General features: G+C 40.3%; 2 protein-coding genes across 2 annotated transcripts; both read right to left on the reverse strand.

Moving 5' to 3' along the window:
* Window positions 1–2,843: 2,843 nt before the first annotated feature.
* LOC132642604 (uncharacterized) lies at window positions 2,844–3,664 on the reverse strand. Its single transcript, XM_060359703.1, has one exon. It carries the CDS (start codon window positions 3,432–3,434, stop codon window positions 2,844–2,846), a length of 591 nt encoding a protein of 196 aa, XP_060215686.1. The 5' UTR covers window positions 3,435–3,664.
* A 1,748-nt stretch (window positions 3,665–5,412) lies between these two features.
* Window positions 5,413–8,949, reverse strand: LOC132639622 (uncharacterized). Its single transcript, XM_060356063.1, has one exon. The coding sequence runs from the start codon at window positions 8,947–8,949 to the stop codon at window positions 5,413–5,415; it is 3,537 nt and encodes a 1,178-aa protein (XP_060212046.1).
* Between the last annotated feature and the right edge of the window lie 4,731 nt (window positions 8,950–13,680).

Below are 13,680 nucleotides of genomic sequence, written 5' to 3' on the forward strand. Positions count from 1 at the left end.
AAAAACGTGACTGTATTCTGAGGTAGTCAACCTGGAATTTAAAACACGTGACTGTATTTTGAGGTAGTCAACCTATGAAAATATGAGAAAAGCAGGGATTTTTGTTCCCTAAAATGCAACCAATAATAACATGATTATATGCATATCAAAGGAAAAACAAACATTTGAGAACTTTACTTTATAGCGTTCATCATCATTTTTTTTTAATAACAGTTTTTTCCTAAATTTCTTCGCCCCTGTTTTCAACAAAGAAAAATTTGTTAGTCTTAAAATGGTGGTCGGTTTGTGGCCTTCACTCGCTGTGGAAATTGTCTTAGAGCCCATCCCACTTTACGAAAAACGAGGCTGACAATGATCGACCAAATTGCTTAGAAACTATCTTTGTTTGCGAGAGACCATGATCTTCCAATGCCCACCTTGACTATTTTGTACCCCGTATCATTTTGCGTATGTGGTGTAATCGATCTTATTCTTAGAGCGAATTTTTGTTGTGGTGATCCTTCACCCTAGTACCTCGAAATAATGCTTTGCTTTTCGGGCAATTCACTTTCCTGGATAGATCACGAATGGATTTATGCCGTTGCCGATGCGGTGCGTGCCCAATAGTCATTGCTCTGTACCGCTAGGAAACTATAGTCAATTTTGCAGCCTTTTCTTTGCTCTTGAATTTGACGCCAGATTATACCGAAAGGGACTCAAAGAACATACTAGAGAGAAAGAGAAGAAAATGATAAAAATGAAGATAAAGGAGTTATGTTTAAACAAAAAGGTGTCCTTTTCGGGGAAAGAGGGAAGAGACTTATCTGGATGTATATGCCGACTTTAATGAATCATGACATGCATTTTGGACTGGACGCTTGATCCGTCTAAGCTGTCTAAATCTCAAAATATGGTACCCTTCAATCCGAAACCGAGCTTTCTACGTAAATCGTGTTTATGCCAGAATAGAAGAAACTCATTCGATTAATGGTTCCCTGTGCGGGTCTTTACCAACTGACCATTCTCAACTTACAATCATCTTATAGTGCCCTTGAGGGTTTTCACCAATAAGACTCTCTCATCATTTTTTTTTTATTATTATTATTTAAACTTACAATCGTCTTATAGTGCCCGTGAGGGTTTTCACCAATAAGACTCTCTCGTTTTTTATTTTTTTTTGAACTCATTATCGCCTTATAGTGCCCGTGAGGGTTTTCACTAGTAAGACTCTCTCATTTTTTCTTTCCTCGTTTGCATTCAAATAAAGCGTTGTATACAACACCAAAGTCGTGGCACGCTGATTTGGCATTCTCAAAGATCGATTAGAAGGTCTTAAAGGGGAATGGCAAAAGAATCATAGATTGAATTACAACTTTGGAACCTTTTTATGAAAAAAATAAAATAAATATATATATATATATATAAAACATAAAAAAAATAAAAAAAAAATGTCCCAGTTTCTTCGAATACTAGGGAAATATGATTTTTATTTTTTGGTGGGACCGAACCCCGAAATATGGCTGCCTACGTATCCTTTTAGGAATCAGGTCGAACGTAGTTCAAAAACACATTTGATTTTTTTCTTTTTTTTTTTGGTTTTGGTTTTTTGTGTTTTTTGTGTTTTTGTTTGTTTTTTTTTTGCGCTACGTTAGTTCCAAAGAGGGGAAAACCAAGAAAATGTGAATAAAGCTCAAAGGGGCTAGAAAAGGGTGACCGGTGTTTGGATAGTGAGAACGATAGCCTTTCGTCATCCCGAACTGAAAATGCCAAGTACCATAGCGTCGAAGTGAAATCATATCAAACATAATATCTTTTGACTGAGTCTGTGTTAATGGCTATGTCAGTCACCTTTCCCTCTATATCGGACAACTGCAAAGCTCCCTTTGACAACACATGTTTGATAACATAAGGGCCCTGCCAATTTGGGGCGAATTTTCCCCTCGCTTCTTCTTGGTGCGGAAGGATGCGTTTCATAACAAGTTGGGCCACCTCAAAATGTCTTGGATGCACCTTCTTGTTGTAAGCGCGGGCCATCCTTTGCTGGTATAACTGGCCAAAACAAACTGCTGTCAACCGCTTTTCATCGATTAAAGATAATTGTTCTAGTCTAGACTTGACCCATTCAGTGTCATCAATCTCTGCTTCAACAATGATTCGAAGAGAGGGGATCTCTACTTCTACTGGTATGACCGCCTCAGTTCCATAAACCAATAAGTAAGGAGTTGCGCCAACAGACGTGCGGATAGTCGTGCGGTACCCTAAAAGAGCAAAAGGCAATTTCTCTTGCCATTGCCTGGATCCTTGTACCATCTTCCTGAGGATCTTCTTGATGTTTTTGTTTGCAGCTTCAACAGCTCCATTGGCATTGGGTCGATAAGGGGTAGAGTTGTGATGCACAATTTTAAATTGCTCACATATCTCCTTGATGAGATGACTATTAAGGTTGGCTGCATTGTCCGTGATAATGGTCTTTGGTATACCAAAACGACATATGATGCTAGAGTGAATAAAGTCTACCACCGCTTTCTTGGTGACTGATTTGAACGTAACAGCTTCTACCCATTTGGTGAAGTAGTCAATGACAACTAAAATGAATCTGTGCCCATTAGAAGCTTTTGGCTCAATTGGCCCAATAACATCTATCCCCCAAGCAACGAAAGGCCAAGGAGCAGACATAGGGTGCAACTCCGACGGGGGAGAATGAATTTTGTCACTGTGAATTTGGCATTGATGACACTTGCGAACAAAACGAAAACAATCTCGCTCCATGGTAAGCCAATAGTATCCTGCTCGAAGAATCTTCTTTGCTAGAACATAACCGTTCATGTGCGGGCCACATACTCCGGAGTGCACTTCATTCATGATCATTTCAACTTCTTGGGTACCACACATCTCAACAAATTCAAATCCGGGGTCCTTTTGTATAAGATCTCCCCACTCAGAAAGAAACTATTGGAAAGTCGCCTAATAGTTCTTTTTTGATCTCTATCGGCATGTATTGGATATTGTTGTGTTTTTAGGAATCTTTTGATATCATGATACCATGGCTCACCATCTGGCTCTACTTCAATTATATTGCAATAACCATGTTGATCCTTAATCTGAATCTCCAACGGATTAATGTAAGCATTGCCTGGGTATGGAAGCATTGAGGCTAAAGTGGCCAAAGCATCAGCCAACTCATTGTGAAATCTGGGAATATATCTGAACTCAATTGACTTAAACCTTTTGCTAAGGTCCTCCAAACATTGTTTGTACGGAATGAGCTTGATGTCTCGAGTTTCCCATTCACCCTGAGCCTGCCGAATGAGTAAGTCAGAATCTCCAAAAACTATTAATTCATGTGCATCCAGATGTATTGCCATGTTTAAACCCATTATGCAAGCTTCATATTCCGCTGTATTATTGGTACCGAAGAAACGAAGTCGTGCCGTGGCGGGATAATGATGCCCCATTGGTGAAATAAGAATTGCCCCAATCCCGACACCTTTAATGTTGACCGCTCCATCAAAGTATAATTTCCAGACATGACTGTCATCGCGAACTTCTTCCTCAACTGAATTAATCTCTTCGTCAGGAAAGTAAGTATTCAAAGGCTCATACTCATCGTCAACTGGGTTTTCTGCCAAATGATCGGCCAATGCTTGTGCTTTTATAGCGGTGCGGGTGACATAGACAATGTCAAACTCCGTAAGTAAAATCTGCCACTTTGCTAACCTTCCACTCGGCATAGGTTTCTGAAAGATATACTTCAAAGGATCCATTCGAGATATAAGGTGAGTCGTATAGGATGAAAGATATTGCTTCAGTTTCTGGGCGACCCAACACAACACGTTCTTTCTAAAAATGTGTATTTTACCTCATAGCTTGTGAACTTCTTGCTCAAATAATAGATCGCTTGTTCCTTCTTGCCTGTGGCATCATGTTGTCCTAGAACGCAACCAAAGGAGTTATCCATCACTGATAGATACAAAAACAAAGGCCTACCCAGTTCTGGCGGGACAAGCACTGGAGGGTTAGATAAATATTCCTTAATCTTATCAAAAGCCTCTTGACACTCGTCTGTCCACTTGACAGCGGCATCCTTCTTCAACAGTTTGAATATGGGCTCACATGTAGTGGTGAGCTGAGCGATGAACCTACTGATGTAGTTCAACCTACCAAGAAGACTCATGACTTCAGTTCTGTTCTTCGGGGGCGGTAATTCCCGAATGGCTTTTATCTTGGAGGGGTCTAATTCAATTCCTCGCCGACTAACTATAAACCCTAGAAGTTTCCCAGATGGAACTCCAAATGCACACTTGGCTGGATTGAGCTGGAGGTTGTACTTCCGCAATCTTTCAAAGAACTTTCTCAGATCACGCACATGGTCAGCTTGAGTTTTGGACTTAATGATCACATCATCGACATACACTTCGATTTCTTTATGCATCATGTCGTGCAAAATAGTAGTCATAGCTCTCATGTAAGTTGCCCCTGCGTTCTTCAAACCAAATGGCATAACCCTGTAACAGTAAATACCCCATGGGGTGGTGAAGACGGTCTTTTCTGCATCCTCTTCATCCATCAAAATTTGGTGATACCCAGCATAACAATCCACAAAAGATTGAATCTCGTGTTTGGCACAATTGTCAACAAGAATGTGAATGTTAGGCAAGGGAAAGTTGTCCTTTGGACTGGCTTTGTTCAAATCTCTATAGTCAACACAAACTCTGGTTTTCCCATCCTTCTTTGGTACGGGCACAACATTTGCCAGCCATGTAGTAAATCGGACGACCCTGATCACATTTGCACTCAATTGCTTCATGATTTCCTCTTTAATCTTATCACTCACCTCTTTCTTAAATTTTCTTTGCTTTTGTTGGACTGGTGGAAAATCAGGGTATGTAGGAAGTTTGTGCACTACCAGATCAACGCTCAAACCCGGCATGTCATCATAAGACCAAGCGAACACATCTTTATATTCAAACAAAACCTGGATTATGGCATCTCTGGTCTTTTGCTCGGCATGAATGCTTATCTTTGTTTCTCTAGTTTCTTCAGAAGTTCCCAAATTAATTGCCTCGGTTTCATTTAGATTAGGCTTAGGCTTATTCTCAAATTGATCTAGTTCCCTTTTTATTTCTTCAAAAGCCTCTTCTTCATCATATTCGTCAACCTCTTGATTCATTGTTTCGAGATTAGAAAGCTCTTTAAGATCTGGACGTGAATTCCGCATGCATGTCATGTTATTAGAGCCGGTGTTAACGAAACTGAAATGAAAATTAAATAAAAAAAATTAGGGAAAAGGAGAAGATAGAATTGACTAAGAAACTGGAACTTCATTTTATTGAATTGGAAAGGATAGAAGGGTTAACATTAGAGCATAGCAAATAAACTATTTGGATTACCACCCAGAGAATAATCCAAATATAGAAAAAACAGCAAAATAAACTACCAAGACTCCTTCTTTGTGGGGAGAGGAGTAGTTTCCCAGTTGGCGAGCTTGACTTCTGGGCCAATACGTTGCACATCTGCATGACTAGGGCCTTCACCAATCTGAACCATGTTTACTCCATAGAACATTTCTTTGAGACCTTGACATATTTCGTCCACGTCATCTTGGACAGACACGTCTTTACTCTCTTCAAAACGTGACCTAGTAAAAGACTTGGCAATGTGGGGAACGGGCTTTGGCAATTTCCAAACCTTATTTTTCTGCTCTTTTGCCCATTTTCTGTCAGCATTAGTTGGCCTAAAACCCAAACCAAAAGTATCTTGATTACCAAATGGAGAGATAGGGTCAACAATTCCTTGCAATGACACCCCCAAGCCCTTTCCTGGCTCATAACCATTTTGCAACATTTGTGTAGCCACCATGACTGAAGTAGAGGATAGACGAGGCTCTAAGATAGACTTCCCTTCCATAAACTGATCAGCTGCCACTATTTCAAAGGTCTGAAATATGAGGGATTCACAACCTTCCTTGGCCTCGACACATGGGACAGAAGGGTCTCTATATATTGAAAGATCATCTTCACCGTGAACAATAATTTCTTGTTTCTCATATTCAAACTTGACCACTTGGTGTAAAGTAGATGGCACCGCTCTGGCTGCATGGATCCATGGCCTTCCTAAAAGCAAGTTGTAGGAAGTGTCCATGTCTATAACTTGGAATGTGATCCCAAAATCAACAGGTCCAATTTTTAAAGTAAGATCAATCTCACCAATAGTGTCTCTTTTTGCGCCATCGAAAGCTCGAACACACACATTGTTAGTACGAATTCTATCTGTGCTGATTTTCAAACTTTGCAAAGTAGAGAGGGGGCAGATGTCCACACCCGAGCCTCCATCAATCATGACTCTTTTCACATAATGTTCTTCACATTTGACAGTTAAATGCAAAGCCTTATTATGTCCAGCTCCTTCCACAGACAACTCATCGTCGGTGAAAGTGATTCTATTCACCTCAAATATTCTATTGGCCATCTTTTCCAGGTGACTTACAGTTGTTTTTTCTGAAACATGTGCCTCATTCAGAATTCTAATCAATTCTTGACAGTGCTCTTTAGAATGTATGAGCAAAGATAGCAATGAAATCTGAGCAGGAGTTTTTCTCAACTGATCAACAATAGAGTAATCCTGAACTTTCATCTTCTTCATGAACTCTTCAGCTTCTTCTTCAGTGATAGGTTTTTTCACCGGAAATTGGCTATCCCTGGCTTGTCTGGCTCTCCTTAATTCTTCTGGATCATAACACCTTCCAGAACGCGTTAAGCCACCAGTTTCATCTATTTCTTCAACAATCTCCTTGCCTTTGTAAGTCACAGTGGTTTTGTTGTAGTTCCATGGGACAGTTTTCATGTTTGTCATTGGAATTTGTGTCGTGTGCTTTATCACAATTGGTTCTGTCATCTTTCCTAAACCATTCTGGTTTTGACCAAACCTAGGAAAACCACTAGGAACATATAATTTTGGTCCAGTTACTAATGTCTCTTTTTTCTTTGTGGCTCCAAGAACATACAATATCAACTTCCCCGAGCCTTTGAGATTCGCATTAGAACTTGCACCTTTTACACACAACGGTGCTTCTTGTGCAGAATTTGTCACCATACCCAACCCTTCTTTTAAGGTGTCAATTTCCATTATTGTTTTGCCTGTTTGCTTGTATTCCTTATCGTCACAGATCATCCCAACAACATGAGCATTGTTGTGAGCAGGAAGTGAGTTGTTGGTGACATTCAGAGCCTCTTCGTCATGTATTACAATTGCTTTGTCATCAATTAGCTTCTCAATGGCTCTCTTCAAAGTAAAACAATTTTCTGTGCTATGACCCTGAGCGTTAGAATGATACTCGCACCTGACAGTGGGGTCAAAACCTCTTGCATTTGGGTTGACATTATACGACATGATAGGTTCAATCAAACCCAATTGAATCAATTTCCGCAACAGGCTTGTGTATGATTCTCCAATTGGGGTGAAATTTTCCCTCTGTCTTTGTTCTCTTACATAATCAGTCTTAGGGCGTGGATTATAAGGTGCTTGAAGATTTTGTTGTTGGGGACGAAAGCCTTGTGGAGCAGGCGCCCTCCATTGTTGGCGTTGAGGAGGTCGGGCATATGCCTGGGTGTTGAAAACTGTATATTGGGGTGGAACAATTGAGTAGTGGGGATCCTGATGCGGATAAAAATGTTGAGGTGAGTTGGATTGTCCTCGTAAGATTTGGTGGTTTGTCCCCCTTTTAGCAGCATTGGACCCTGATGCCATCATGGATCCTTCCTCTTTCTTTTTTCGATTTCCAAAACCACCAGACCCATTTTGAATTGCTTGGGTGGTAGCCTTGAGTGCTACCTGACTCACAATTTTGCCGGACTTGATGCCATTTTCAACCATTTCCCCAACTTTAATTGCTTCTGCGAATGTCTTTCCCACTGTGGAAAGCAAATAGTGGAAGTAATCAGGTTCTTGTGCCTGGAGGAAAACATCAATCATTTCCGACTCCTTCATCGGCGGTTTGACCCTGGCAGCTTGTTCCCTCCACCTGATAGCATATTCTCTAAAACTCTCGGTAGGCTTTTTCTTCATACTGGCGAGAGAAGTGCGATCAGGCACAATATCAATGTTATATAGAAATTGTCGAACAAAATCTCCTGCCATGTCATCCCATGTAGGCCAATTAGAAATATCTTGATCGATGAACCATTCTGAGGCAATTCCCACTAGACTTTCCCCAAAATATGCCATGAGTAATTCTTCCTTATTCCCTGCCCCTCTTAGTTGGTTATAATACTTCTTCAAGTGTGCTACGGGGTCGCCGTGACCATCATACTTCTCAAACTTTGGAGTCTTAAAACCAAGGGGCAAATGAACATTGGGGAACATGCACAAATCTCTGAATGAGACGCTTTTTGGACCTCCTAATCCTTGCATATTCCTCACACTCAGTTCTAGACTCTTCATTTTTCTAGCCATTTCTTCTTGTCCCTCATTCTTAGCAGTTTTCTCGATCTCGACGGGGGAACTATACTGCTGAAAGGGGTTATACGAGTCTGGGACTTTAAAGGTCAATTCCGGAGAATAATATTGATCGTGGTGACCTTTAGATGGAGGCTCATTATTGGACTTCCGTACCAATGTTGGTTGAGGGATTGTAGTAGTTTGTACAGTGGGGATGAAAAGTGGGTTATTTCTGAGGGGTGCATTTGAAGGGTGCACAGTGGAAGTTCCAGGAGTGTTGGATATGTTAACATGTGGACCAAATCCAGGAGGAAAAAGTGGATCACTTGTCGGGGTTTCAATGGGAATTGACATAGTCACATCCGGGAATCCAAGGATTGAAGATGGTAGAGCTTGCCCATTCATCCAAGCCTGGTACATGTCAGCCATTTGTTGTCTCAACATCCTTACTTCCTCTGCTGATGCTGATTCATGTTGAACCATCTGACCTCGAGATTCATCACCGTCTGACTCGTTTCCATCCTTATGGGCCATTATCCTCTTGCTTTTGGACCTTGTGTTATATTCGTGAGGAGCCAGTTCAACCACAAACCAACCACCTTATCTTTAAGACGAGAACAAATATTAATCACACGTTGTATGCCATGCACCTAAATTATTTCCCGTCTAATATGAGCATCAGAAGGCTTTCATGTTTCATCCCGGCTTTTAGGTGAGTTCATTTCTCATATTATTATTATTTTTTTGTTATTATTCATTTTTTTTCTCTTTCGGTGATTTTGAAGTATTTTGATCGAACCCATTAAGGGGTGCCTACGTATCATGTTAAACATGAATCAGATCATTACGTAGTTCATGAAAAAGAACAAATTTGGATTTTTTGAATCAACTAAAAATATTTTTATTGACTTTCAAATTAGTATTTTTCAATACAAAGACGTAAAGGAAAATAACCAAAAAGAAAGGCACCATAGACTGAAAAGACTAAATCGAGACTAGAATATCCAAAACAAACCAAAAATAAAGACTCGAAAAGAGTCAGTCTCAAAATACAACTACTGAACTAGAACTCCTAATAATTATAACTAAACTTCAATCTTGCGAAATCCTCAACCTTGTATGTGAACTAATGCATATCTGCTCACGGTGCTTCTGGCCCAGGCTGACCCCCTAACATGCGATATATCTGCTTCAGTTCTGCTGTGAAGTGGCGTGCGAAGGTAGGCACCTCTCTAGCAAATTGCTCATAACCCATCCCCTGACAGTCCAGACAACTTTGAGCAACATGAACAGCTAAATTGTGGACATGTTCTCTAACATCTCGATAATTCCGCTCCAGGTCTTGGACTTGCTGCTGGCGAGTATTGGCTATCTCTCTCATACCTGCCTCATGGTGCAATGCCAATTCAAGCTGGTTTCTAATCCTTGCTCGGTCATTCATTAATTGGTTCCTTTCTACATCAAACCGAACTCTCTCTTTATCGAATTCAGCTTGTTGTCGAGTTTGCAGGGCCAAGAATTGAGCTTTCTCGTCTTCAAAACGCGCTTTCTCCGCATCAAAGAAGTCTCCCTTCTCATCGAGTTCCCTCTGTAACACATCAACGGCTTCTCTAACAATGCCCAAATCCTCGTATAAGGTCTGAATTGTAGAGCGATGTTTCTTCTCAGCCGTTTTTTAGGCTGCCCTAACTCTAACACCCATCTCTACCTCCATCTGAGCCAAATCCTCTCTGGCAGTTTTTAGTTCTTTATCGATAGCATGTAGAGTGGACTGATAGTTTTCTTCAACTTCAAACCGAGCTTGCTTGATTCTGACCTCAACCTCTGCCTCCTTGTCTCTTGCTTCTTTTACAGACTCTTCAGGCCTAACCTTGAGGGGAGCTTGATCATGAAACCAGTGAAAGTACAAAAGATATACCTCTCCTTGATCACGATCCTCTATCATAGTACTCAAACCTAGGACCCGATGGCCGCCCCAAATACTTTTAGCTTCTGATTCTCGACGCCGATCTTCTGATTTTACCTCCCATACAAAATCATACATGTTCTCAACAATAGGTACGATTTGCCTCCGACCTAGCTGGCGTAAAACTCGAAGTGGAGCATACGACTGAAACCCCCTGAGGCCCATTAGAACAAAAAAAAGCCGATAAGAAGACATGTAGATCACCTCAGCCGAAGGAAACCAATGATAATTCCAAGTAATCTGAGAAGCTGTCAACTCACGAAGATACTCTGCCCAAGCCTTGACGCCTTCTGGCAAATTTTTCCTTAATTCCTTCACCCTATCTAGATGATCTAAGATATTGCTCTTCCAATCAGATTTGAATTTTGACTGGTAATGATGGCGGTATAAGTGCTCTAGAAACCACACTTGTAATAAAGTGTTACAACCTTCAAAATATTTTTCACCCTCTCTGCATTCAGTCAAAGCACGATATATATCAGCTAGGATCATTGGTAAGATGGTGGAATCTTCTCTCTTCATCATAGCTGTGACTATCCCAGACAAACGAATGTCGATTTTTCTGTCTCGTCTAGGAAAAACCATAGTTCCTAGGAATGCTACCATGAATGCTTCTTGCCTATGCTTTTCCCATGTAAAGTAGTGATTCCCATTTTTTAGTTGTTTTCCATATTGTAGAAATCCTTGTTTGTTTCCATATCTCGCATATAAGAACTCCAAAGTAACCCATCCATTGTCCAAACATGCCATACGAGGGTGGTTAAGGTGCATTTGCTCCAAAAACTTATTTCCACTAACATTTCTTGGAGCTAGAGGCGTTTTGTTACGAAGGTTTTTTCCTAACCCCGTGAAACCACCTAGTTCTTCCAGTGTAGGAGTCAACTCAAAATCTCTAAAGCGGAAGACGTTGTTCGCAGAGTCCCAGAACGGAATTAAAGCCTCAATTAGGTCCCTGTCAGGGCTGATTCTCATAATATCTGTGAGGAATGCCGGATGTTTAAATATCGGGGTCTGTAGATAATGACCCATGTCGTTCCACCAAGCCAGGAGTAGCAATAAACTAGATTCTTTCTGGTTGTTTATTTAAAAAAATGGGTATACAATAGATCTCTTTCTTTGTTTTACTAATCACCCTAAAAGCCGATCAACAATGAACAACCATTCCAAATAATATTGCAAATAGCACATATGATGCACATGTTGGTCAAGAGAAACAGGTGCCTGTCTTAGACGGACTCGGCTCCTGTCCCGAGCCCCACTAGGTCAAATGCAAGTGATGCAAACAAAGCGCGGCCTACTAGGGGTACCATGTCTGTGTTCCAGTTCTACTAAGGTTAAACCTAATGGAGAAAGGTATCTAGACTGGCCGTAAAACGAGCGGACGACTCGAGTCGGGCGAGGGACAACGTACCGGTAGCAGCGCTTTCCGGCTTTGTTGTGGGTCCTCCCCATCCTAAACATGTGTGACTATAAATCCTTCACCACGGACCAAGGGCCCACTGGCTTTATCTCATCAGAAGTGGGGTGCGTAGTCGCAATTCCCGTTTTTGTGGCAAAAATGTATTATTGAAGACTCAGAGGGGGTGCGCGAGAGAAGACAAATATATTAAAGTTCAATAATATCAAAGCAGTAAATAAGCAGGCATAGAGCACATTAGTCCCATATACACAAAATATCCAAGAAATAAAGAAAGCCAAATGCAAGTCAATATATAAAGCTCGAATTCTGGTTGTCCCCAGCAGAGTCGCCAAAAAAAAAAAAGAAAAAAATCAAATGTGTTTTTGAACTACGTTCGACCTGATTCCTAAAAGGATACGTAGGCAGCCCTATTTTGGGGTTCGGTCCCACCAAAAATTAAAAATCATATTTCCCTAGTATTCGAAGAAACTGGGACATTTTTTTTATTTTTTATTTTTTTTATGTTTATATATATATATATATATATATATATTTATTTATTTATTTATTTATTTATTTTATTCATAAAAAGGTTCCAAAGTTGTAATTCAATCTATGATTCTTTTGCCATTCCCCTTTAAGACCTTCTAATCGATCTTTGAGAATGCCAAATCAGCGTGCCACGACTTTGGTGTTGTATACAACGCTTTATTTGAATGCAAACGAGGAAAGAAAAAATGAGAGAGTCTTACTAGTGAAAACCCTCACGGGCACTATAAGGCGATAATGAGTTCAAAAAAAATAAAAAAATAAAAAAATGAGAGAGTCTTATTGGTGAAAACCCTCACGGGCACTATAAGACGATTGTAAGTTTAAATAATAAAATAAAAAAAAATGATGAGAGAGTCTTATTGGTGAAAACCCTCAAGGGCACTATAAGATGATTGTAAGTTGAGAAAGGTCAGTTGGTAAAGACCCGCACAGGAAACCATTGATCGAATGAGTTTCTTCTATTCCGGCATAAACACGATTCACGTAGAAAGCTCGGTTTCGGATTGAAGGGTACCATATTTTGAGATTTAGACAGCTCAGACGGATCAAGCGTCCAGTCCAAAATGCATGTCATGATTCATTAAAGTCGGCATATACATCCAGATAAGTCTCTTCCCTCTTTCCCCGAAAAGTACACCTTTTTGTTTAAACATAACTCCTTTATCTTCATTTTTGTCATTTTCTTCTCTTTCTCTCTAGTATGTTCTTTGAGTCCCTTTCGGTATAATCTGGCGTCAAATTCAAGAGCAAAGAAAAGGCTGCAAAATTGACTATAGTTTCCTAGCGGTACAGAGCAATGACTATTGGGCACGCACCGCATCGGCAACGGCATAAATCCATTCGTGATCTATCCAGGAAAGTGAATTGCCCGGAAAGCAAAGCATTATTTCGAGGTACTAGGGTGAAGGATCACCACAACAAAAATTCGCTCTAAGAATAAGATCGATTACACCACATACGCAAAATGATACGGGGTACAAAATAGTCAAGGTGGGCATTGGAAGATCATGGTCTCTCGCAAACAAAGATAGTTTCTAAGCAATTTGGTCGATCATTGTCAGCCTCGTTTTTCGTAAAGTGGGATGGGCTCTAAGACAATTTCCACAGCGAGTGAAGGCCACAAACCGACCACCATTTTAAGACTAACAAATTTTTCTTTGTTGAAAACAGGGGCGAAGAAATTTAGGAAAAAACTGTTATTAAAAAAAAATGATGATGAACGCTATAAAGTAAAGTTCTCAAATGTTTGTTTTTCCTTTGATATGCATATAATCATGTTATTATTGGTTGCATTTTAGGGAACAAAAATCCCTGCTTTTCTCATATTTTCATAGGTTGACTACCTCAA

The sequence above is a fragment of the Lycium barbarum genome, chromosome 5, assembly GCF_019175385.1.
Source record: "Lycium barbarum isolate Lr01 chromosome 5, ASM1917538v2, whole genome shotgun sequence".
NCBI lineage: Eukaryota > Viridiplantae > Streptophyta > Magnoliopsida > Solanales > Solanaceae > Lycium > Lycium barbarum.